Source organism: Platichthys flesus, chromosome 9 (genome assembly GCF_949316205.1).
Source record: "Platichthys flesus chromosome 9, fPlaFle2.1, whole genome shotgun sequence".
NCBI classification, from domain to species: domain Eukaryota; kingdom Metazoa; phylum Chordata; class Actinopteri; order Pleuronectiformes; family Pleuronectidae; genus Platichthys; species Platichthys flesus.
In genome coordinates, this window is record NC_084953.1 from 4460407 (window position 1) to 4488192 (window position 27786).

A 27786-nucleotide genomic window follows, 5' to 3' on the forward strand; every position below is an offset into this window, starting at 1 on the left:
ATTATATTTGTGACCCTGTCTGTGTGTTTGTGGTTGTGTGTGTGTGTGTGTGTGTGTGTGTGTGTGTGTAAGCAATTGTACACAACAACCTGAGCATGCCGGTCTGTTTTTGTGGATTTGTGTGTTGCTGTTGTGTGTTAACCTGTGTGTTGTGTCTGAACGGTGATCTGTCTCTGTGACCACAGAGCTCAAAGCTGTACTAAAACCTGGAAAAGTAGGCCAGCAGTGTGTGTGTGTGTGTGTGTGTTTGTGTGTGTGTGTGTGTGTGTGTGTGTGCGTGTGTGTGTGCGTGCAAAGGAACTAGAGCTGAAATAACAGGCCTACCCTAAAGTCCCTATACTGCCTTCATCAATAAAACAGAGCGCAGACAGAGAAGGAGAAAACCCCCCAGAGAGAAAGACATGAAACCAGTAAGAGAGATAGAAACACATCAGAACAATAAAGAAAGACCATTATAAATTTATCTCAAAGTGTCAATCTACATCAGAACGGACCGGACGTGATGAAAACTGATCTGTTGAGTCCAGAGTCAAAACCTCTAATCCCTGCACTGGTTACACTGGCTGGTAAAATGTGTTTGCAATTGGAAGGAGCTCGACCACACGAAGGAACAGGTGTAAATGTTCCCATGATGCTTTGAGGGTGGATTGTGATTTGAGCGACCAAAACATTGAAAGAACTTAAACCAAAGTAAATATTATAAATTAGTCCATTCATATTTGACATATTTTGACCTGCTGTCACCAACATTAAAGTCTAAACCCTGAACCTGTTTAGAAATTTGAGTTAGAATTTAATTAATTAGGAGAGTTCCAGCAGATCCTTCTTTAATCTAAAATTAAATCACATGGTGAGTTCCAGGAAACATTTATTTTGGAAAATGTCAAATGGAAGCTTTTCTCGTGAGGAACTGTGTTATTTATTGAAATGGCTCTAAAACAGTAAAAGATGAGATGAAGTGCAGGGTTGTGTTTCTGTGTATTAGTGGATCCACAGATCTGCTCAGCAAAGGGCGGCTGTCTGCAGTCAGTGTGTGAAGAACCTTTACTTCCCTCTGTAATGTCACTGCTCCACACACTTTATGTTTATCAGAGAAAACAACAGCAACGAAGGAACAACAGCACCGATCCCAGGTGATTTGAATGATTTTGTCGCTGTAGCAGGAAACACCGAATGAGAGTGTGTAGTTTTACTATGGCCACAGCGACTGTGTGTAACTGTAAATCAATTACACTTTCTCAGTGTTACCGCCACTTTCAGACCTGAGGGGGAGAAATCGAATTACTCAAGTTATGGAAATGACGTTGATTACTCTGGTGGATGTGTGCTATTTTGGACAGGCTTCATCCCTTTGTGTGTGTGTTTGTGTGTGTGTTTGTGTGTGTGTGTGTGTGTGTGTGTGTGTGTGTGCAAACCTGTGGATATGTTATGGACAATAAAGGGTCCGTATAGCACAGGAGTGTATCGTCAGCAAAGAAACTGACTTTAAAACAAAGAGCAGGTTGCGTTTGCATTAGTAAAGTTTCAGCTGATAACTTTCCTTCACTCATAATGCTGCAGCTGATTGATCACGTGTTGCAGTACTGTAAGTGCAGCCCCAAATCAATTACCTGTTCTCAGCACGGCAGACATTTTAATTCCTGTGTGGGAACCGTCTGAAATCTAATTACTCGAGTCAGGGAACACACATTAATTACCAAGGTGTGTCACACGGTCTGTGCCGTCGCACCCTAGATTGATTCCTGTTGTTTTTTTCATTCTGATCAGACGATAGAATCACCAACAACTGACCTGACTCAGTAGAAGTTGGCAGAACAGGACTTCTAACTTACAGACACCAATATAAATATTAAAATATGTATAAATTCGTTGTTATCATATATTCTGTAACCTGTTAGGAGTGGTGCAAAGTGAAATATAGGATTACAATGCTGAGCTCCTGAGCAATACAGTGTATTTAAAATAGGACCATAATGGGTGTGAATGTAAAATGAGGAGAAGGGAATTAAACAGGGCACACACACACACACACACACAAACCTTTCACACAAAGAAGAGTCATACACACTGTATGTCACCTTGTTTCAGCGACATTTCCTCTGAGGAAAGGTTAGTCTGTGTCACACACATTATGCATATGCATGTAGTACAAAAGCCCCCCAATGCAAATGTGCACACACACACACCAACACACACACAGACACACACACACGGATACACACAGCAGCCCAGAGCACCAGAAACCCCCAATCTGTCACGCACCACCAGCCTCATCCCGACCAATCAGGTGGCTTGTTGGAAACTTCTTTTTTTAAATATGAGAGTGCTGATTGGTCGTCTCTGGGCAGTAACCGGATACAGGAGCTTCTCACATGACATTGATTCATTATGCTGGTTATTGGTGGGTTACTACATTATTCTTCATAACCTTGAAGTGATCCTGGCCTCATTCTGACTCGACTTTAGAGATTATCATTGAGACTCAGCATGTAACTGATTATATTACAGAGGGCGTCCAGATAATTACCTGGCACGTGGACATGTCCTTATTAAATCTGTGATGATTCACTGGTGCATAGACTGGTTTTACTCATGGTAATCTGCTGGTTCCAGGTTTTTTCTCTGCTGAGTGAAGCTCTGACGCAATCAGATGAGTTACCATGATGCTTGATATGAGGAGAAAACCGACTGACTGGTCAACTGACTGGTCAACTGACAGGTGGAGAAAGAAACAGACTCACAGTCTACAGTGCACAGGGCCTTTTACAAATTGACTTGCCAGACTCGTGGTTCAAAGTACTTCCTTTAATCTCCTAATTAATCATTGGAGTTTTTTCGTTTTTTTTAATACCATGCATTAAAACCATCAGAGTGTGACAGACAGAAGCTCCTGCACCCAGCTGGCTTCCTCTGCAGAGGAAAACATGTGTTTATTAACATAAAGTTAAGTTTAAGTGGTGCTGTGTCTGGACTGGATCTTTTATTGTGTGACCTCTGTCTTCTCAAAAAGATTAAAATCAAGATGTGAAAGTGAAAGCATCAGACACACAGACATGCGCAGATGGGTGCAATTTGGTTTTCTGTTCAAACAGTGCAGGCACAGGATGAGAAAACAAGAACTGTCGGCCTGAATCTGGCAAACACTATTTTTGTTGGATGTAAGAAGCACAGATAACAAACCCTTAGTCTTGTTTGGTTTTGTGTCTTTTTTTGTGAATCTCACTGACAAATGATTTCAGGCTGATCGAGCATGTTGGGCTTTAACAGTTTGTTCATGAAACTGGATGAGGAGCTGACTTGGATTTAGCTTTGCTCAGTGAGCCGGATCCTTTTCCATAACAACTCTTTGTTTTCAGGTGTTTTTTTCTGTGAAATATGTTTCTTCAACAATGTGTGTGTGTGTGTGTGTGTGACTGTGTGAAAACATCACTGCTGCAAAACAAATGTGATGTTTGTTAAATTTCTCAAAGAAGCCGAGTAATACTGTTGTTCTTTCTGCAGAACATTTCATATTGCATCATTTCACTTAAGTGGTATCAAAGCAATTCTTTTGTAAACATCCTGCTCCTCTGGTTTAATCACATGACGTGTGAACAGGTCGTTTTTTTTATATTGTTAAACAAAACCACATAAAGCACAATTAATTTATGCTAATGATGATGATGCCTATGGCTGATTATTAAAAATGTATCAAGGGTGACGGCAAGCAGCTGCAATGTCATGTTGCTTCATAATTTCCAAGTTCAGTTCAAAAAGGGGATTATTTCTTTTAATGGTGGGTTTGTGATAAGTAGGTCAACTCAAGTTTTACAAAGTGATGAGGTTGTGCCAGCATAGACACATGAAGATGTTATTTCAGTAACATGTGCAATAAAAACAATTTAAAAACAGTTTGGTAAAAAAACAATTGACTTGCAAGTGGAATAAAATCTCTGACACTTGTTGGACTACAGCTTCCAGACTGATGAATGTGACCTTTGGCCTCTGGCTCCCTTTACCGACTGTGACCTGGCCTACTCTGTTCAGTGAGTCAGTGTGTGTGTGTGTGAGTGTGTGTGTGTGTGTGTGTGTGTGTGTGTGTGAGTGTGCAGTTCAAGGTGACTGTCCCAGCTGCTGCTGCCCTTTTCTTCCAGGCCACTTGAACACACAGTTCAGGTTCGGTGATTGTTTATTGAACTTGAAGTTTCAAAGTTTTTGTTTCTCGTTTTTTCAGAACAGAAGAATCTCACATTTATTCAGCGACAAGTGCGTTGGAGGAAAAGCAAGTGGACCAAACATTAATGAAAACAATGACGCATAGAATAGATAAGTGAATGTAGTTAAGAATAGACAATTCACACTTCAGCCATCTTTAAGAAATGTCTTTATTCCTATAAGGTGTTGTGTTGTGTTGTGTTGTGTTGTTTTGTGTGTGCACTTCTCTGGTAGAATAACTAACTTTTAATGCAGTTTACATCCAAAGACGTTTGTGTTTCCAAATGATGAAGAGTTTGTCAGTGAGGATTCAACATGGTTGTCATCTAAAGCCTCCTCTCAGTTTATGTTCAGGTTATTATTTGATAAAGTTTTAAACACATTAACTCCTACAGTCTGACTTCAGTGATCGTGGTTTCTCTCTCTCTTTTGTAACTTGAACATTCAAGATTAAATACTGTGTCTCTGGATCATTGACAGAAACCTTCACTGATATTTGCTCTTGGACTAAATCCTTTTCAGGTGAATCTTGACCTACATGAAGTCTCCTTTGTCTCCTGAAGCCACTGGATTCAATCGTTAGTGTTGCCATTAGAGCTGTCTTTGTTTTCCTCCTTATTGATTTACTAACAGAGCCAATGTGACTTATGTGGAGCCAGCGACTCTGCGTTTAATCAATATTTCAAACACTGGGATTCTTGTAAAAAAAAAAAAGGTTCTTAACAGAGGAAACTAGGGAGGGAGGGGCGATCCAAAGAAGAGCCAGGGAGGGGGGGACCAGGACGAGAATGACACAAGGACAGAAGGAGACACACACACAAACACACACAGAGAAATTGAGAGACTTGATGATGGATGTGTTTGTGCACAAGTGTGAGTGTGAGACAGAGGTCGCCAGACAATCTAATTGTGATTTCAGATGTGATAACCTCTCTAAGTGTTTCTCACACACTCACACACACAGACACACACACACAAATCGAAACAGTCGACAGCTGAGATAAGACCTTATAATAGTTGTGTCACACTGAAGGAGACTCGACAATCAGTCACCTTTGTCCGCTTGGTGCATGTGCATGTGTGTGTGAGGGTGTGTGTGTGTGAGAGTGTGTGTGTGTGTTTGCGTATGGGTTACCTGACGTAAAGTGTGCGTTTCTGTGTGGAGCGGAGCGACGTGGAGCTGGAGCTGACGCTGCTGGTCATCATCTGTTCCCTCAGGTCATGGATCTTCGCCTCGAAACGACTGTACTCTGCACACAGACACACACACACACACACACACACACAAAGAGGACAAACAATGTTGGGAGAATTTAGAAGACAACTTTAATACAATGCCAAAGGTCGTAGAATTTTCCTATTTCTTACAAATCTCCTTTAAACAATAATAGCAAAGCAAAATTGTTTTGGCCCAGATTAGACCCCTATCTGGCCCAGATGAGCCCCACATCTGGCCTACATCTGGCCCACCTATATACCACGTTGGATGATGGCTCTTGTTTGCAAGATCTGGGCCACGAGTAAGCCACAGCAATACCACATGTCAACCAAAGGTGGCCTGGATTTGTTTTCTGTTATTGGGGCCATATTTACCATTTACCACCGGGGCCACTCTCAGTTCACATCCAGATCACATCTTTCCTAAAGCACCGGATGTTTGCCAGTAGAGGACCACGTTAGGTTCTCCACATCAGAAGCAGTAACAGTGATTTTTATGCCACGTTGTGACGCGTGGATCAAAGAACAACAGAACAACAAACGCAGCCTGACGAGCCGCGCAGGTTTCTGTGTTAACCACGTCTCCTACCGATATAACCGCCAGTGCAGAAGTTTATTTTCCATGTTCCAAGTGCAGACGGGCTTCATTAAGTTGCTTCGTCTTTCAACACACACACGTACACACACTCGCACACGTCGAGCTGTCATCAGATTCTCCACAGCTGTAATCTAATAGTCTGTTTGATCTGAATATTAACTCCTGTTACATCAGATCTGATCCGTGCCAATAACATCACCTCCGCACACCGACGTGCACGACCACACAAGCACGTCGTCGGAATTCTACAACACCATCATCACCAGAAATCCAGAAAAACCTGTACTTGCTGTCTAACTCTGCATCTTCTCTACCTTCTCCTGTTCTAGTCGAGGAGAGGACGGTCGATGATATTAAATTCTTATAGATGTTTTTTAATCTAATCACTGACAGAGACTTTGGCCGATTGGCTCTTTGACATCATGTTTTGAATCCTTTCCAGCTGCAGATTAACTGATACAAGTTCCAAACATCCATCATTAGTTTTGCTTATCTTCAGAGGTCGCAGGAGGCCGCAGCCAATCCCAGCTGACATTAGATCATCAGCCAATCACAGGGCCCACATACAGACACAACCTAAGCTGGTGCAAGCAGCTCCGGACCCACACGGACACAGAATGGCTCCGGTTGGTCGGGAGGTTCGAACCCAGAACCTCATTACTGTGAGGCGACATCATGCCAACTGACGTAACTTGATGTGAAAATGATAATTATGTGAATCGGTAGTTCCTGTTCACACTTCTTTCAGCAACAATGACATTTCCCCTCCAAAAAAAGTGGCTGTTAAATAAATGAAATGTTCAGTGGTGGCACTGGGAACAGTGGTTAGCACCCATGCCGTCTGGCAAGAAGGTTCTTGGTTGAAATCCCTATTTGACCAGGGGCCTTTCTTGTATAGAGTTTGTTTCTGGGTCCTCCACCTCCCCCCCATATGGGTGGAGGTGCAGTTTTGGAATGGATTTATCAAGTCAATGTAAATACATGTGATATAGTGTGTTAGCTGTTTATAAAGATGACATCACCGCACTCTACAAAGCTCTGATTGGTCAGTTGTTTCTCCAGCTGAGAAAAACTACTATCGATGTTCAAACACACAACTTCCTCCTTCCTGCCTACACATGTTAACACCCAAGAAAACTGTTTTATTCTCATCATCACATCCGGTGTGAATGAATATCTGTCCTGAGAGCAGCTGACATACTGCAGTGGCCTAGAAGCTTGTGTCACTCATACACAGCAGCCTGACGTGTTTGACAGATCTGACATCGGCCGCTCACATGTCGCTCTGCAGTTTGCAAACAGGCGAGTGCGCGGTGAGCGGCTCATTAGACTTGCACACAGATTTAACACCGTGACGTCCCTGCAGCTCAGCAGTGGAGTGACACAGCATCATCCAGTGCTGCTCTTTCCTGCTCATTCCATTCTTTTTACGGATGAAATGGAAAAACAATGTTAAAAGTTCAATATATCAGTTTCTATTTAATTGCCGAATTAGCACTTTGCCCTGTTTTATAATCCTAATTTTCCTCCACACATTTATCTGCTGTTTTCATGCACACAGACAGACGTGAATTTTCAAGTACTTTTAGTGTAATTGCCGGCAGCAACCGAATCCACATCTCGGTAGAAAGACAAGTAGTAAATTGCGAGGGAGCAACCCGTCGGCCAATCAATGCAAAGAGCAATGATTTGCTCACACACTCAGCACAGCTTCAGTATCCTCCCGCTTCAAGCAGCAAAAAAACCAAAAAAAAACACTCGAGTTTCTGACCCATTTGTTTCTCTAGTGGCCATAAAAATGTCATTGTGCCTCTTTAATTATAAATGTACATTATTTATGAAAAAGCACAAAGTGGAAAAAACAAATGACATAATGTTCCCCCTAATGCACGTTCGTGGCTTTTATGGGATGATGAGCTGAAAAGGTAAATACACCTGCGAGTGACCGTCTCCCGATGACGGTGACGTGTGCTAGGTTTGGATTCGTAGTGAGCGTGGAAACAGCAGCTGTGTGTTGTAATGAATCCTCCCTGACTGTCCTCGAGTTCTCTTAACACCACACAGCTTCCCGGAAGCCTCAGAACTAACACTCGGATGACAACGCCTCTGGCAATAAGCCTGAAAAAGCCCCACTGAAGGATGTCCCTGTGTTTGTGTGCAAATGTGTGTGTGTGTGTCTCTAAACCATTACTGTTGACTACAGAATCTAATTAACCCTGAGTAATTCAATCATACTCGTGGTACACACACACACACACACTCACTCACACACACACACAGATCTGAAACCTGCAGCGTCTCCCAAATTTTCCCTCTCACTCACTCCCTCCTTGTTTAAACGCTCGGCCTATAAACGCTGTCCAAAACCAGCCTACAACTCCCAGATCTCAGCTCCGGTTTCCCCCACAGCGTTCATTAATCCAACGCACACAGCTCAACTGCACTGAAGCAGCAGAAAAAAGACAACAACACTGAAAGGCTGAGAATAACACAACCTGCCATGGCTTCTTCTCACACTACACTGGGAGATTCACCTCATGAAGCCATGAACTGGGTTTGACTCTATTAAATTCAGAGCACAACACGAACGCAGAAGCAGAACAGCCTCCAGTGTTTCTGTGATAACATTCAAACCAAGTGGCCTTTCACCCAAACTTTCATTATTTATTTTTTGGGGTGTTAACCTTCAATGCCTCCATCCCTGACCTTGTTATGGCTTTTTTCAATCTCGGCTCCCTAATCCATAATAAAGTGACGGATTAACAACTCTATTTCTGTGCGGAGTGATCCCTCACACGTCCGGATCACAAAATCTGTGCAAACGTTCAGGTTATTAACATGTAAGTGTCCCTGTTGACACAAATCGCCTCAACACAGCTTTATGGGATTAAGAGCAGGAGGGAAGACAAAAAAGAGAAGAGGAAATAAGAAATTGATAATGTGACTGAGCTTTACAGCCTTTGCAGCAAAGATACAATTTAAAAGAGTGAAATAAAGAATTAAAACAAAAGTTTCTCAATGAGAGATGGAGCTCAAACACAGGAAACAAGAGAGAATGAAGAGAGACAGCAAAGGACAAGACAGGGAATTTATGTTGCATTTGCACCAGAGAGGCAGAGCTCAAACAATGGAAACAGAGAGCTAGAAAAATAGATGCTGCCCCCGCCTGTGATCTAAAGAGCAAAGACTGGGCTGCAGCTACGATACTAGTGCTACTGAATCCAGAACAGAATCACTGAGCTGGAGCTGGCGAGGCTGCTGCTCCGATCAGAGCTGAGAAGTCAGAGCGGTAATCGTCCTCATCAGTGAAAGTGTTGGAGCAGATCCCTTTACAGTCAGGAGATCAGGTGATAAACTAAAGCAGCTCTGTGTTTCCTCTGCTGTACTCACATGCTGCCGGAGGACACGCAGCCTCAACGTCCCCAACGCGATGCGATGCCGGTACGACTCTCAGATCGGTGTCTGCATGTGTGTGTGTGTGTGCGTGTGTGTATGTGTGTTTGTTTGTGTGTGTGTGTGTGGGAGAGAGAGGATGTGGTTTGAAGCTTAAAGTCCCGGGAAATGAATGGAAGGACAGAGAGAAAGAGAGCGAAAGAGAGCAAGAGAGAGCGAGTGAGAGAGATAGAGAGACAGAGAGCTAGACAGAGCGAGCGGGTGAGAGCAAGAAAGAGAGAGAGCAAGAGAGAGAGAGAGAGCAAGAGAGAGCAAGAGAGAGAGAGCACAGATGTGTGTAAAGAAGAGAGAGAGATGATGGAGAGGACAACGTCAGCCCCACGCTGGATTCAGAATGTGAGCGAGGCAGAGAGCGGAATGATGTGAATGTGTGTGAGTGTGTGTGAAGGTATGCAGCAGTTAGTGTGTGTGTGTGTGTGTGTGTGTGTGTGTGTGTGTGTGTGTGTGTGTGATTAGAGTCAGTCCAGCGCTGCTCAGCTGCCACAGAAACAACAGATGCTAACTCTCTCTCCACTACACTCTTTTTCCTATCTCTTGTTCGCTGGTGCGTTCATTTGCTCCTCCCTCTGTTGGACAGCAGCTCGCTCTAGGGCGGAGACACACAGACACACACACACACACACACGCTGTTTCCTCAGGTCACTCATGCAGGAAGATGAGTCAATGCCAGGCTTCCCTGCCCTACTTTGGCCCAGGGATTTTGGTCAAACATGCCACACACACACACACACACACACACACACACACACACACACACTGATATTTGAAATCGTTTATAAAAAGGATTTTCTATTCATTCCATTGAAAATAAAGACACTTGCAGATGTCTTCATATGTATGAAGGAGTTTAAACTATTTCTGCTCTACATGGTTTATGTTTGTGTCTCTTTTCTCCGTCTCTCTTTCTTCAGCTTTTCTCTGCCTATTTGCATAATTAAAAAACCTTGAACAACTGAAATAATACAACTTGGTTTTGCTCAAATCCATCTAAAAAAACACTTTTCTCTTTCTCTGGGCCGACGACTCCCTACGAGTGATAACACTGAAACAGCCGTATAAGTTTCACATGATCAGCATCAAACTGCCTCTGTCATCACATATCATCTCGACGCAGCGTTATCAGATTAACAAGGAGAGAGAGAGAGAGAGAGGGAGACAAAACGGAGCGAGCGATGGTAAAGGGAGAAGAGAAGAGGAGGAGAGGAAACAGAGAGGAATGGGTGGGGGAGGGGTGATGACAGAGACTAATGGCTCTGGGGCTTATATTCCCTTGTTTCCTCATTTACCTCTCCTCTCCTCTCCTCTCGTTTCCTCTCCTCATCCTCCTCCTCTCTCCTCCTCCCCCCTTCCCTCTCCTCCTCTCTCTAGAGGAGTATTGTTTCTCCATTCAGACCGTTTCTGCATTGTGCATCTTTGGTGTGATCCATGAGAAAACCACTGGTTCTGATATGTTATGCATTGCACCAGTATTTTCTTCTAAGGTCCTCTATTCTCACTTAAGCTGAGAATAACTTTAAACAACAAAGGGCAATAAACCTCAAAAAATCAATTAAATATGAATGATGATTTTTACAAGGATGTTGATCAATTAAGAACAATGCAAACAAGTTTTCTGGAAAAAAAAAACACTTTCCAGTTACGACATATATATATATATATATATACATGTTCACACTGTCCAGTAGGATAAGAATCAAAATGTCCAAGAAATGAACAGGCCAAACTTTTTTCTAAGATTAGTTGGACGTAAGAAAGTACATTTACTTTTCAATTTATTTTCAGATACTTTTAACTTTTGCTCGTGCCGTAAAGACGCAGAAACTCGTCACCATAAACTAATGTAACAGACCATCTGAAAGTAATTTAGACAGTATATTTAAAAGCAAGTGCTTGTTTGCTTTTACTGAAGTAGAAAAGTTAATGTGGTGTTTTTACTTTTACTTTAGAGCCTTTTTGTCTATTTATTTCTGTGTACATATAGAATGTTATCTAAATCCTGTGTCTGATCAGCTGGAATAATAAAGAGCTCTGTGAGTCTTTTATATCCGTGAACAAGAACCTACAGAAGGTTCAGGCTCTAAAAATAGTCGTGCTGTTAGAGGCTCATCTGCTACTGATCCAGTTCAGTAATCTATAGTGGTTTTGATTGACTGATTGCAGAGGAGATGAGAGGAGAAAGGAATTGTTCTGGAAAAGGTGGAAACGCTTAAAAGGAATATTCTCATTTTAATGGGTGAACTCAAGTTTGAATGTCAAAGCTGCAGGAATGTGTTTCACCTCTGGCAGCTAATAAAACTCTGAGCGTGACAGTACGAGGTGACACGCTGCACATCTCCAATCAGTCCCCATCTTGTTCCAAGTGACGCCTCAAATCCCCCAAATCCCAGTATGTGGGCGATGAGTCAGACCATTACCAGAGACACCAGCAGGACTGGGGAGCCGAGCGGGGGCTGACAGGTGGAGGAGACGGAAAAATAAGAGCAATAAAAATGAGGTGGGAAAAGAAAAGAGAGCAGCACCCACTGAGTGTGTGTTCGATAGAAACTCCCACAACTTAAAGTCTGAGAGCCCAGAGACGGAGCCGTTAATCCTGCTTAACACCCGCTGCACGACAAACTAACGCACACACAGTAACACACACACTGACACACAATGTGTAATAAGCAGGCCAAGAGAAGTGAAGATAATCCTTCCTGCATCACCTCAGTATTGCTGCTGACAGACATGCCTCTCTGTGTGTGCTGTGTGTGTGTGTGTGTGTGTGTGTGTGATGGTAATGTGTAATCCTACTGACTAATACTGCAGTGAAGGTTCAGGCGTCACCAGTCGCACATCAGGAGTCCTCAGGCGCTGCAGGACATCACACAGTTTTAGGACGTTTTTGGTTTTCTGATGCATGTCCAGGTATTTCTCTGTTTAACCTGAACTGGAGCCCTGAGATTCTGAGTTCAAGCAGAAACACACTTCACTTCAACTGAATGTAAAACATGTCCTGAGGAGATGTAGCCGGAGTCAGGAAAGTTGAAGTCTACATGTTTAAAAATATAATCTCTTCAGGTCACCAGGCCTCTTCAGCGCCGTCTCTTTGCTCCAGGCCAGTGGACTGTGGCTAAAATACCTTCTAAGACATATCAGACTGCAACAGAGCTGCATTAAGATAGAGACATGCTTTGTTTTAAAGTTCCTTCATCCTCGCATGTGTTTAATAATCTTCCTCTTTGTGCATTTTGATTAAAAAGTGATTTATAAATAAAGGAATTATTGGTATTTCTAGAGGTTAAAGTTGAAAACACTGCATTATAATCACAGACAGTATTTACAGGGTTGTGGTTCATAGTTGAGTAGACAATATTAAAGACAATGTTTTTTTTCATCATTCTCTGATTATTCTAAAACAATTCACACAGTGGGGAGATTTGGGATGAAATCCAGTCACATGACATATTGTAACCACAGGTCTGACATATAAAACTGGCTGAAAATAGCCTGAAACGTGAAGAGGGACGCCTGCATTAACAGCATGACGACTTTCAACAGACACTTTCCATCTGCTCCACTGCAAATAAACACAGGTCTATATCTGCTGCATCAGCTTAAACCAACCCTGTCACTGCACCACAGACACACACCAACACATACACACACACAAACGCCATAAGGTGCTGCGTTTGGCCACAGTGGGCACCTTATTTAATTCAAATAACAGGGGGAGACCTGGATTCACACACATACACACACACACACACACACACACACACACACGCCTCAAGCAAACCATAAACATGTTTTCCTTAACATTTAATGGTTTACATTATGCTGGGTTAGTTTTGTGTCCGTATTAGAAGGACAACTTCCCATAATGTGAATTATTATTAACACAGTAATAATGAATAATACAGAGACCACACACACACACACACACACACACACACACTTTTCCTCCCCTGGTGGAGGTTATTATGATTTTCTTTCTTGTTGGCAGGAAGTGCTTTATGAGACACAGGGAGCACTGCTGGTCACTGCACGGCGTAGCCACAGGAAGGGGACAAACATGGACACACACTCACACACACTCACACAATGATAGACACATGCACAGTGCTGACCAAAGCTCAGCGTGGACAGAAGGTCTGATATGGAGTCCCATTCAACTGTCACTAATGTGGTCTGTAGGATAGTCACGATACACACACACGCATGTACGCACGCACACACACACACACACACACACACACAGACACACACACACACACACACAAACACACACAGTCAGACACACACACACAGTCACACACACAGTCACACACACACACTCACACACACACACACACAGTGAATCCACCAGACTCTTTTTTACATGTAAGTGAGTCGGTCGCTGTCCATGGTGCTGATCTTACGAGGCTCTTTACAAACTCTGGTGAATTGCACCAAACTGGTTTCTTCCCAGAGGCAGCAACCAAATACAACCTGAGCCACTGACACTTGATCATCATCGTTCCATTCAGAGTGGGTTCAAACAAAAGTACACAACATCTGTGCTCTCTACACATTCTCTCTTAGGCCGAAGAAGCTTTAAGCTGAAAATATTTGTGGGTCAACTGTAGGATATAAGTAACATATTCAGTGTGCTGCGTCTTCATGGTCTGACTACTGAATAAAAAAGACTGATGACATTCTGATTACACTCAGATCTCAGACAAAAGTTTAACACAACTTTTCTTATTCACCCTGAACCGGTGTTGAAGTTCAGACACTATGTTCAAATAGTTCAAAATAGTACTTCACTGATGTGGAAACTCACATGTACCAGTTTATTTGCTACAACAGATAAGGTTTTAAATTTGTAAGTAAAAAGCATGTAGCTCTTCTTTTTAAAGTAAAGCCACATCCACATGGTACTAACTTTTAATTTTCACCAGCAAATTGCACTTATGAATCGGTAACCGAGCTGCAAAGAGAAGTTTCCTTCCTGTCATAATGTTGCGGATGATTACTGTAAATTAAATAAGATACAGATTTGTTGATTAATGTAAATGCATGGATTTACAAACACACAACTCATTAGATTTAGTCATATTTGTTGTGGAGAGAGAGTGCTGATCTGAAACCAGCGTTTAATTAATAAGCCGTATGTGTGTAAGAGATTGGGATCATTCCTTTAAATGTAAGGTAACATTACGTTTAATAAATACATATTTGAATTTACTGAATCACTATTTATGATTAAATAAGACCTAACAGAGCAGCATCACCTCAAGAGAGAACCTTTAACTCTGTCCTGACAAAATGAGCAGTGCTGACTTATGATGCAATAAAAACAGTCGAGATGAATAGAGTGCTCCTCTAGATCCGCGCTATTGTTATAAATACCAAACCACATAACGGAGCAATATCCTATATCAGTACCAGTATCAGATATCAGGATTTATATTTAATCACACTCTCTCTCTCCTAAAATTAGAAATCATAATCCATATATCATGTCAGTATGACCTTTCAGAATTCATAATCCATTCATCTTGGTTTCCAGTGTGATGTATGGATTACGTCCTTATGAGCTTCCCTGACATTTGCATAGTGCAAACACAGGAACTTCATTATGTTCCAGCATTTTAACTCCAGCATCCAATTACGTGAACAGGAGGTTGTGGGTTTTTCTTTATTTAAAGGACATGTGAGCCAGTGGATCATACTGTTCACTCATCCACTCTCAAATAACACAGTTAGAGACCAGCTCCCTGACTGAATAATACATGGAGACACACACACACACACACACACACACACACACACACACACACACACACACACACACACACACAAACAAACAACACAACTCCCTGCAGACACGTTTTCTGAAGCGAAATCTGAGACCAGGTGACCTGATGTTGTTTGACAATGTGCAAGTGTGTGTGTGTGTGTGTGTGTGTGGTGGGGGGGTTACTGTAAGTGCTACACTCAGGTCCCCCACCATCCCATTAGCCGAGCCAATCAGCTGTTATAACCTGGTTACCTAGGTTACAGCCTTTTTCTGCCCCTCCCAGTAGACAAAACCTCCAGGATGGTGCCTTTAGGGAAACCTCACTCTGACACCTATAGTCTGTGTGTGTGTTTTTTGTGTGTGTATGTGACTGTATGTGTGTGTACTTGTTTATATTTCTATCTATGTGAGGACCAATTAAATGTGTGTACCATGGATTTGAGACTTTGATAGATTTAGGAGCTATTTAGGGTCTTACTGGTTTTCTTTGGTTGCTGTGGAGGCTTTAGGTGAGTTTGTGATGACTATGGTTTTCTCTGAGGGGGAGAATCAGAAATAGAAAGGTGGGCGTGATGCTTTCACAACATCAGGGAAATGCATGGACCATTTTGTTTACAGCACATATTGGAACCTGATACTGAGATATTGGTTTTCTTTTTGGTTTTGTCAGTTTTGCGTCCATCACAGTTAAAAATCTTATTAACAAGCTAATTTGCCTGCTGTATTCTCACTTGACACTTCACTACTTTGAGTATTTATTTTGAGTTATACTTTCCACTTTGTTATCGTGCTAATATTCAAAGCACTAGACTTCCAACAACGTAATAGAGTAGAATACCAGCACCTCATAAAAAAGGCTACATGTCATCACTGATTCACACATAAAATACTGATTTAAGTTGGTTTTATTATTTTCTTTGCCTATAAACAGCTTTTTTTCCGTAGCTACAACCTCTTGAATACTTTTGAGCTTCATCACATATTCTGCTATCACTATAAACTGCCAGAATCATCATCAAGTATCCAAAGAAATTCATATTTGGCCAAATTTCTCTAGATACACCTACATTTCCACCACACAAAAACCTAAAGTATTTCACACATATATTGTCAGATCTGTAACAAATAGATGAAAATATGCTGTATTAGTCTTCAGTACTCACCCTCAGGTCTGTACTGCGCTACTATGGTCACGGTCTGTCCTGCGTTCTTCAGCGCGGCGGCCGCCTGCTCGTGTGTCGCACTGGACAAGTCCACGCCGTTCACCTGCACACCGACACGGACAGAGAGCATGAGCGCCCACGCTGGATCGATGGCAGTAAATGTAAAGTGAGACGAGAACAGCACTAGGGACGCTGTACGTCTCAGTGGGTCGATAACACACAGGTGACCAGTCACGTGTGTGTGTGTGTGTGTGTGTTTGTGTGTGTGTGTGCACGTGTACTCTGTGCAGGCTTGTTTCATGCATAGAATCCTTCAATGTCAGTGCCTGCATATATTAATACCTAGCAGTTCAGCAGTTTTTTTCAGAGTCTGGGGAAGATTAAATCTATATTTCACTTCTGGGCGATGGGGGGGTTAATAACACACACATTTCCCAGCAGCCTTTACTGGTGACTGACTGGGTTCACCAGTTTAAACTGTCGCAGACGCTGTGAATCAAGGTTTCTGCAAAGATTTCTGTTAATGTGACTCTGCATCAATAATGTACAGAGACATTAACACCAGATCAACTCACAGAACGACTCCCTGGCTGACACCGTGTTACCTCTGCAGCAATAACGGCCGAGTCCCAGTTATTAATAAAAGTAATGGTGACAGGGGTGGTGTTGACTTTATGAGGCGTGAGCTCTTACCGACAGGATGCGGTCTCCCTTCCGCAGCTCCCCACACAGATCGGCCGGACCTCCGGCCAGAATGAAGGAGATGAAGATTCCCTCTCCGTCCTCTCCGCCCACGATGTTGAAGCCGAGACCCGTGGACCCTCGCTGCAGCACCACCCGCCGGGGTTCTCTGGAGGACAAATCAAACATACACTTTAAAACCATAGAAGATGATGGTATCTAACATTTATACTAATTAGAACATGATTTAAAAAACAAATTAAGAAACATACAATCAGTTAGGACTCAGACAGTTGATTCTGTTAAGCTGAAATTAAAACTTTCTTAACCACATTCAGTTATAAGGAGCAAAGAGAGAAGGGATCCATAGATGATACCATCTAGAATTTAAAACATATCAAAAAAGTACATTTAAATGTTTTCGGGCTGTGTAACAGCTGTGACATGAGTAATGTGGTGAATAATGGTTCATCTCAGGGGGAAAATCTTTCCCCTCGGTGAACAGCAGATGTCAGTGTTGCATTGCCTCTGTTTTGTTCAAGCACCACTAACGACACGTTGCTGCTGACTCAGTCTGTTTTTAAATTCATGGTTTGATTCTTTAGCGAATCAGCAGGAAACAAGCTCTCAGGCTGGAGATCCACAAGAAACACAGACACATGCTAAAGACAGATCTGTGAAACTGGTCTAAACACTGGACCTGCATGATTCTCTTCATCTTGCATGACAGCACTAAATAATGTTTACTTTTCACCACTTCGTGTGTTAGTTTGTAAACAACATTAAACACAAATTAATGGGCAATTTACCACAAAACGTTGTTGAAGGTTGGAGGGAACAACTCATAAAATCTTGGTGCTGATTCAGATCATGAGTAGGATACAGGAGTATTTTTTTAATTTCTTAAATATGGGAAACGGGATGTTTATAAACAGTTTCACAGTTTTCCCAGGTAATCATTTATGGATCTTGATTTTAAAAGTATGGCGTATTAAGAGGACTGATATCTATAAGCCGGTGAAATTAGCTGCAGCTGGATTCAATTTAAAGATGGATGGTAGTAGAAGTAGTAGTAGAAGTAGTAGTAGTAGTAGTACTAGTAGTAGTAGTCATATAAGTATATATTATTTAAATTAATTTCAGTGACTGTTTACACTGGGAATTTGACAAAAAATTTCCAACGTGACAGAAACACGCAGATATTTTGGCAACCAAATAAAAAGCTGTGACAGTAACAGAAATGAGGGACGATCAGCTGATGATGTGACTGCTACACGTCTACCACATGTCCTGTCACCAACCAATAAGAACACAGTATGAAATAATGCACTGAATGAATGACGCCTCTTTTCCTAATCTTTTCCACACACATGAAAATGACGACTGTGATGAAGGACTCGAGTCTCGCTTCACGTCATCGTGTTCCACGGCGATGGCTCAGACGGATGACGCACGCTGAGGACGCGTTGCTCCTGTTACTGATGGAGCCTGTGATTCAGGAGATGGTTTAACCTTCTACAGGCGACACACATCAATCAAATGTATTAGATCCATGTCGTATGATTGCTGAAATCTCACTGTCTTTCTGCACCACAGATTAAGACATATTACCCAGCACGCCGTGAGGTCAACAGATATCGAATTGGGGGAGAAGAGTTTTCTGGTTTTGGTTTGGTAATCTGGTTTGGCAGAGACTCTGGGTTAAAGTTCTGGAATCAGCGCGTCGCTCATCGTAAAAACCTGAAACGGGAGAAACCAGGTGTTCCTAAAACTGTGATCATTGAAACTCATCACCCTCCAGGACAAACCAATCAGACGTGAGGTAGCGAGGGATGAACGTAGAGAAGGAAAACAAGCAGAGAGAAGAGAATGGCAGACGTCAAAGTGACCATACTGCAGTCGGCCTGAGGCTTATCAGATTTATTAGAAACAAAGAGCTCTGATTGGCCCAAAGGTCGATGACGAAATGAGTCATATTCTGGTAGCCACGGCGATGCCAGTTGAGTGACGAGGGCCGTGATAGGCTGTAATCCGTCCATTAAAATGGATTAAAGACAGGAGAGCGGCAACAAGGATCTGCCTGCGTGTGTGTCTGTGCGTGTGTGCACATGTGGCCTGATTCCTGAGACAAAATATGTACACTGCCATTTGCCTTTTCCTGCCAAACAAACACACACTCACACACTCACACACACACACACACACACACTCACATACACACACACACACTGATTTTAGTAAGGCGAAGAAGAAGCAGCAGACTTCCCTTATTGCTGCGACATAATTTGGAATTTACTTTTTTCGACAAACTTTTCAATAACCGGAAAAACTTCCGTGAGATATTATAGTTGTACATATTCAGCAGTTGAAGCTTCAATGAGAATAATATTAAAGCTAGCTACATGTTAATCCAGTGTAACACAACTGTTTTACTGTGATGGCAACATCATGTACTCAAACTTTACTTTTGTATGATTCCACTGAAATTACAAATTCCTTTTGATTCTTAGTTATAGTCAAGAAAACTACTTTTATATACTGTGAAGATGACCTTTGACCGTTTTCTATAAAATATCAAAATTTAATTCATTTTTTGTGAAATGTAGTAATAATCAGATCAATCTGTCTTGAGTTATGGCCACAGGTTTTCTTGGGGTTTGTGTGTGTGTGTGTGTGTGTGTGTGTGTGTGTGTGTGTGTTTGTGTGTTTGTTTGTGTGTTTGTGTGTGTGTGTGTGTGATCTCTCACCTGGGGATCTCCTCGTCTCCGGTCATGGCCCTGGGCAGTGGTGAGTATCTGGGAGTGGTTAACGGAGCCGGGCTCACAGACTGGCTGCCACTCATGTAAGGGCTTATATGGTTGTCTTGATGTGGGGAGTACGCTGGAGGGACACAAACAACAAAAGTTCTATTTAACTTTCCAACATAAAAATAAGTTCATTTTTAATGTTATAAGAAATATGATAACATTTAGTAGAGTTGTGATGATGGCAGTCTCATGTACTCGTTTCCTGATACAACAAAAAACACAGTAGACAATAGGGACAATGGTGTTCGTGGGTTTTGTTGCCTATTGTGATTTTGTCATAGAAAGTTATCACTGCAAGCTGCTTGCCACGTTATGCAATATAACTATGAACAAACTATTGTACTAAAAGCTGCATGTGTGTGTGTGTGTGTGTGTGTGTGTGTGTGTGTGTGTGTGTGTACGTACAGTTGGTGACATCAGGCGGAGGGAAGTTGTCGTTGATAAAAAGCGACGTGTGTTTGGCCACACGGAGGTACACAACGTCAGGAGTCGACTTGAGGGCAGCCACCGCCTCCTCGTGAGACACCTCCTCCAAACAGGAGCTGTTCACCTGGACACACACACACACACACATGCACTGTGTTAGACAAAGGCTGAACACACAGACAACACACACACAACACTGAGGCTGGACATTGATTTGATGAGGAGGAAGTTGTTTTCATGCTGGATTTGCTTCCACATGGATTTCAGTCAAATCACCTTTAACAGACTCTGTCCTTCTCTAAGATACTTAATCTGTTGTTAGAAGACAGCTTCCTGACAGGTGATACTTAACACGTCCTTTTTTACACATAAGATTAAATACAAAAGTGGATTAATGAAGATGACACTCCTTGTCTTTCTGCTCAGGCCTCAGTTTTAAGTAAAAACAAGTAGGATTCATCTGAAAATATTACAAGTCTGGTTTAATATATTCATATTTGGTGTTACTAAAATCATTGAATATAATAAAACTATTGATTTATGCAGTATTTGGTGCTGTTGAAGATGTTAAGGGACATTATTTGTGATCTACTTGGAACTAAAAACTGAATCATGGTCTCATCTGAGAGTCGAAGCAAACATTTTCTTTACTGCTTTTTATTTTCATTTTCACCTGCTGCAGATTCTGATGTACAGAGTTTTGTATCGTTACACACGTGCAAATAGGAAATGACAACAATAAAAAAGTGTGATTCTCACAGCTACGAGTTTGTCCCCGATCTGTAGCCGTCCGTCTTTGTGTGCAGCTCCTCCCTCGATGACTTTCGTCACGTAGATGCTGTTGTCGCCTGGCACGTGTTGGTTTCCAACTCCACCTGCTATGCTGAATCCTAAACCTGTCACACAACACATCACGCTTTGAATCATTTTGATGGATATTCGCATTCACTGCAGTAATGTGACGTCCTGAGGTTCACTTTCTATGTTAATCTGTAATAGTGGGACATATTCAATTGTTCCCTCGGGCAAAAACAATCATGTTAACTACAATGCGACAACTTTTCGACTTCTACACAAAAGTCCCAGAGTTGTTCCTGTGTTTTAGTTTTACAGAGTAAATGTTTGTGTTCCCTCATCGTCTCTTAAAACAATATTTTGATTAAAAACATAATGAGCCAGATAACAGTATCTCCCTGTATTCCACACTGCTCTTTCTATATGCTTACTGACCTTTTGGGCCTTTGACCAGCTTGATATCCAGGATTCTCTCAGTGAGGCTCCTCCTGCGTCGGATGCACAGGCGGACGAGACCTCCTGCATCCTTCAGCGCCTCCACGGCCCCGCTGTGCGTCACCTCCCTGACGTCGGCCTCGTTCACTCGCACTATGCAGTCGTTCACCCTGCAGGTCGGTCACAAGCAGGGAAGATGTCATTTGAATTGCACGTGGAGATGAACGATGGAGAAATGCAAATGTTACCAGCGCTCGATCTCAACCTGGAACATGGGATAGAAATGTACAGCAGAGGTTTCCTGCTAAGGTTCAGTTAAGGAGAAGGTTTTCGACTGATGTGTCTGAGTGCTGTTAAACTGCTTCATTGACTCTGGTTGCGTGGCCACTAAAGTGAAGTGAGGTGAAGACTCATTCGGTGGAAACGTCCGGTTCAACCTGAACATCTGCTGTTCACGAATCAACAGCTTCTCTGTGACCAGTGGCTGTAAAACGTCTGTCGAGGGCGAGACATTCAAATATCAGTGACGGTCACAGAAACTGAAGATTGAGAAAAATACTGGAGACGTTCAGTTTATTGTTTCCGTGCAGCAGCCGTTAGAAAAACACTGATTGACTTCGATGTCTCGAGGCGACGACAGAACTGATGCCTGATTTCAATGATGTGCCACGACATTAAACTCATGACTGCAAACCGATGACTAGGAGGTGAAACTAATTTCCCAGAAGAGTTTCTTGCTGTTTTTGCAGCGTGCCAATGTTGACTGATACTGATCCAATTTGCAATGACAAGCCTTTTCCAAAATGTCGTAGTGAAGCTCAGGCTGCATTTTGTGTCACAACTCATCTGAACATGAGAGAAAACCAACCAAGCTCGACCCGATGCAGTTAGTGTTAGATGCGATGAGTTGAGTTTGTGTGTGACCCTGTCTCTGACTCGCTTGCTTTCCCTGATTCCATGTCTGACAGGTCCTGGATCAGGTCAGATATTCAAACTTTGATCATTGCATTGTGCAAAGAAATATGTCACCATCTTAATTTTTTTTGCACTGAGTTTAATTCAATGGGTTACAAATTGGTTTCGATCTATTTTGTCATGTTAGAGAAAGTGAAAGAAAATCCTGAATCAGATCCAAAATGAACCTTGGACGATATTCCATGGAAATCACTTTTGTATTTTTCGGTGTAATCTTGGAAACTAACTAACAAACACCAGGTACTTTGAGCTTGTGGCACATTTTGGGATGAGATGTGTCTCCAGGGAAATAATGTGAGCCGTCGTATTTCACAAGAATGTGTGATTATACCTGAGTCGTCCATTCTGAGCCGCCGCCCCTCCGGGTATGATCTTGGTGATGAAGATGGAGGGGTCTTCTCCGATGTGGGGGTTATCGGTCCCTCCTGCGATACTGAACCCGAGGCCTGAGTTACCCTGCACAGACACACACACACACACACACAAACACACAAACACACATACACACAGTGAGTTTAAATGAAGAAAAAGAAACATCTGATTATCAACACTAGTTTCATAAGAGGAGAAAGAAGACTTTATGATTTATGACAATATCGGGGAGATTCTTATTAATCTTAATCTAAAACCATTTTTTTTAAAATGTTTATGTTGTGCCTTTTCTGGCAATAAACAAAGTTGCATATTAATGATGTAAATCCCACACCAGACACACCAGTTACACAACAAACTGAAAAGGACGCCCTTATAATCTTTCCTCTGGATTAACAGCTCCTGTCGCCAAAATCTCACAAATCATCGCCACATCACCAAACTACATTTTAAATACTGTGTACAAACAAATCAGAGGAGAGCATCTCCTCCATGTTGTTCATGTCCAAACTACTTTTAGTTTGTCATCCTGCTTTCTCTTCATTTAATAAGCATGTAGTGCTCCAGGTATAATAGATCAGCTCCATACATTGAACAGGCCACCTGACGGCAGCCATGGCTCTGTCCACGTTTCCTCTCTCGCTCTCTCTCGTGCTCTGTCACCGGGCATAAAGCTTTAAATGTGTGTGTAATGTCTGTGCCTGTGTTTGCGTCCATAGTGTCTTTAAAGCAGATCCAGTCGAGCAGACAGAACCAGGTCACAGGAGAATAGAGTGAGAGAGGGAGACGGGCGGAGAGAGAGCCTCGGGGTGAGAGGAGAGGGGAATATAATGAGAGAGGAGGGGGAGAGGATCGAGAGAGGGAGGTGGGGAAGGAGGGATGAGAGAGGACGGGGAAAGAGGGTCAGCGGAGTCGGACCAGTGATGGGCGGCGTGAAGGAAAGAACAGAAAGATGAGAGGGAGGGAGAAGAGGGAGTTTTATCTCTCTGCCTTTATTCGTCTATTTTATGCTTTACGTGAAAAAGATTTGTTTTTCAGTAATGTGCAAAAGAAAATAAGTTCTTCCTCCTGTGAGGTCGAATGTGTTCTGGTCCCGAATGTGTCATCCCCAAAAATAATAAAAGACTTAATTCATGTGCATTTGTTTCATTAAAAGACGACCTAAATCATAACTGTGTCTGCAGCTGCCATGAAAATGCGATGCAGTAAAATGTATTATATCACATTCACTTACTATTCTTACATAAAGCAATTTAGGATAAAATTCAAGAAACTAAAAATAGTACTTAAGTACCAGATTGAGAAATAATATCGGCCGGTTTGAGCCTTTCAACCTCAGTATCTGTGTTAATGTTTACAGATGAGATATGTTTTTATTTTAGAACATTTATGTTTACATTTTAAGTTGAATATATTCTCAAGTTAAAGTTCAACATATTTGGTTTATTTGTTTTGAATTTATAGATATTAAAAATGAAGTTTACGGTTGAACTGTAAAATTCAAGCCTCAATTACATTTATTTGTCATAGAGGTTTAAAAACAACATTTTAGAAATCATTGCCAAATTGACAAATGTATAAATTGGCTGATCTATTAGTATCATTTTCCTCTATTTAATACAAACATAGAAAAAAACATATTTATTGAATTTTCACCGCTGTACTCCATCAAACCCTAACTTAAATGTTTGTACTTAAATACATTAACATATCATAACATATATTTTACCTAATTTGAATAACTTTAAATTTGGAAACAGAATCAGACCCAGTCAAAACGCCTACTTTATTTTTAAGCTCACAGGAGGTGAGGACGATCAATAACAAAATGCTTATTGTCGCTTTAAAAACATTTATTCCAACAGAATTTGGGTTTAATTGTGAAATTTCTAAATACTGCAGTGTAAAGCAAATATACTGCAAGAATATATACATTCCTATGATTCCCTGTTTAAAGACAGGCAGGCACATTTCTGCCCCTGCAGCACTGATGATGATTTTTGAAATGTGATTATGGAGGAGAGTTGAGGGAGGATGGAGGTCAGACTGAACAGCTGGAGGTTCCGTCACCGAGGCACTGACGTGACTGAGGTGACTTTTAGAGTGTTGGTGTGATGACACGCTTGTTGTTGTTGTTGTTGTTGTGTTGTCAGTGTCAGTATTTACCCGCTCCAGCGTGATTTCCTCGTACTCATAGTCTGCTTCTGTTCCATTGACCTGTTAGAGAGGAGGAGGAGGAGAAAGAAGACGAGAGAATGAGAAACTTCAGGCTGTGGATATGAATAAATGAAATTGAACAAAAGAAAATTGATTGAGTACCAATTTTGATACTATTTTTAAACTCAGAGGCCATTTTTATGGTTTCAGACACTGACCGTTTATAAAGATTGACCTTGAAGTGCTGGTATTCAGTACCAGTCGATGTCAGCCTTCATTATTCTAACATAACATGTCAGCTGATTTATCTCATAATCGAATAAATCATTATACGTCTGAAAGAAAAGTGAATTTAGTGTTTTTTTAAATAATATTTATGAATGACGCATGAATCCCACAGATTAAGCTGATAATACGTACTTAATGATGATGTAGCTGTGATGTCATAGCTAAGATCATCCCTGATGAGTTGCGCACGAGCCAATCACAGAGCTCGGCCAGGACGGTTCCTTCTATAAACTAACCTAACGTTGTCTGACTGAGTGAGAAGCGCACTGAGTTAAATCTGATCTGGGCAGACTATTATATATTCTGTGTCCCAGTAGGTTTAAACTGGGGGATGATGTTCTTCCTGCTATAGCTGCAGACGGACACACACACACACACAGACACACACGCACACAAAAACCCAGAGTGGTCGAGTGGCATCCCAATGGCCCAATGTAATCCCCTTGGCTGTAATCTGTGTCTGTGCAGTCAGATTAGTTTAGAATTTGAATTCCTGTCATTTCAAACAATCTCCCATCAGCCACCATGTCCTGTCAACTAGTATCCAGCAAACACACACATTCATTCAGGGATATATGTAGACTTGACGTTATTTGTTAGTAGTAAATGTTTTTCTAAAATCAAATTAAGTTTATTCTGGTCAAAGCTTAGTTGCTTTCGAGGGTCTACTAGTACTGCAGATGTCAGATTCCTGTGAAAATTATTTATATATAGTACAATTATCGTCTGTAATGTAAATGTTCATTAATTCTAGAGTTTTGAGGATATCAAAGTTATAAAATACTATGTAAGAACTTATACAAAAGTTTCTTAAAGGAAGCATCTGCTCTAAAAGTTGTCTGCCAGAGAAACTCTATTGTTCAGCAGGGACTCGTTCTGTGGTAATTACATAATAAACTTATCTAACGACAACAAGCCACACGGATTCTCTGTGGCAGCTGGCAACCAGTAAAGATGACATCTGCATCTCCATCTAATTCCGGACTGAGCTTCCAGTCTGAAACCAGGAGGTTACGATCGTCCCAGTGCACATATTGATGTGACAGCACGTTTTCAGTGGAAGCTCCGAGAAGTTTAGCAAGTTGTATAACCTTTGACATAACTTTTTTATGGCTGACAATGACGAAACATATGTGAAGTAAATATTCACAAAAATGTTCAGTTACATTTATAAACTAGGGATGAGATTACAGATAAAAGGATTGTCAGTAAAATGATTTAAAGACACTGAAAAGTATATTGATGAATATTCAGTCAGTGGATACGTTCTTCTAATAATGTTTGGACCTGCAACTAACTACATTTTATGTTTGCTTGTTTTACGTTTTTTGTCATTAATAAATCTGGAAGCATTTTAATCTTTCATCAATTAATTACCTCATCTATAAAACGTTAGAATGCTGGAAAATTGCTGAGTGTTACTATTACCTTGTGTTTGTCATCAGCCTAAAAACCCAAAGATAATTTATACATTTTTCCGATTTGAAATAAAAGCAACAAACGTTCAACATTTTTGCTGAATAAATGAAAATTAATTATTTTCACAGTCTTTTTTGGTGATTACCTACAAAAATAAAACCATACAGCGAAGGTCTTCTCCACAAAGAGCATTAGTTCAACTTGCTCTGATATTTAATCTCAAATCATTCTGATTATTGCCCAACTAATATGGATTTTTTTTACCGATGCCAATAACAATATCAGAAAGTTATCAATGATTCCTTAGGTGGGATTATAACAAAGAAATGTAGTTCGATATATTAAATTTAAACCTTAAGCTTCATTATATATAACTATAAAATAAAAAGAAAATACGACCAACTATATAAAACTTGACTAAAGACATTAAACCTTTTGTACATACAGTATATATTTTCTAGATTGCTTGTTCAGTAAAGTAAAAGTTTTCAAACATAAATGTTGGTTTTTATTAACCAAACAATAAATCAGTCAGGCTGTAAATATGATGAATTTTGCATTTTCAGCTGCACCATAAACATAAAGTCACCTCCAGCCGTGAGATTTAATCATCCGTGTGATTTAACTTCACTTGACTTTGGAGTCGAGGTGTGAATTTAGTTTGTCATTATGTTAGAGCCGGGACTCACGTATGGGGGCGTGTCCACGCTGTCTGCGTTGACCACCACCGGAGGAGGGTTGGCCTGCAAGAGAGAACAGAACACAAGTCATTTTAATATCATGGAAACAGAGACGTACACACACACACACACACACCCACACACACAAACGCACACTTACTCGTCTCATGTTTTGATAGGGCATGTTGAGAACCTCTGCTACAGATTAGCACCCGGGAGCGACTGTATACACCGCATGACATACTGCACAGCCCTTATACTAATGTACTACACTGATAACCACACTTTAAAGTACTGCTCGGTCCATCGAGTACACTCAGCATTTCCCTACGGCACCACAAAGTACTACATGACAGCAGCAACA

The 27786-nt window shown here is 41.5% G+C and overlaps 1 protein-coding gene across 7 annotated transcripts in view; it reads right to left on the reverse strand.

The window, feature by feature from the left end:
- Nucleotides 1-27786, reverse strand: part of LOC133960873 (discs large homolog 1-like protein) — a 93290-nt gene that overhangs the window by 11544 nt on the left and 53960 nt on the right. For 6 of the 7 annotated variants that reach the window (XM_062395725.1, XM_062395718.1, XM_062395719.1 and 3 more), the window contains 10 exons: nt 27432-27485; nt 25045-25095; nt 22838-22962; nt 21532-21701; nt 21061-21197; nt 20281-20425; nt 19816-19948; nt 17081-17237; nt 16388-16490; nt 5330-5444 (listed from right to left, as the gene is read on the reverse strand). In XM_062395725.1, the coding sequence (XP_062251709.1) occupies nt 5330-5444; nt 16388-16490; nt 17081-17237; nt 19816-19948; nt 20281-20425; nt 21061-21197; nt 21532-21701; nt 22838-22962; nt 25045-25095; nt 27432-27485 (1190 nt within the window). Of the gene's footprint in view, nt 1-5329; nt 5445-9400; nt 9989-16387; nt 16491-17080; nt 17238-19815; nt 19949-20280; nt 20426-21060; nt 21198-21531; nt 21702-22837; nt 22963-25044; nt 25096-27431; nt 27486-27786 lie in introns of those variants that run through there. The other variant, XM_062395724.1, reaches the window with a different exon arrangement.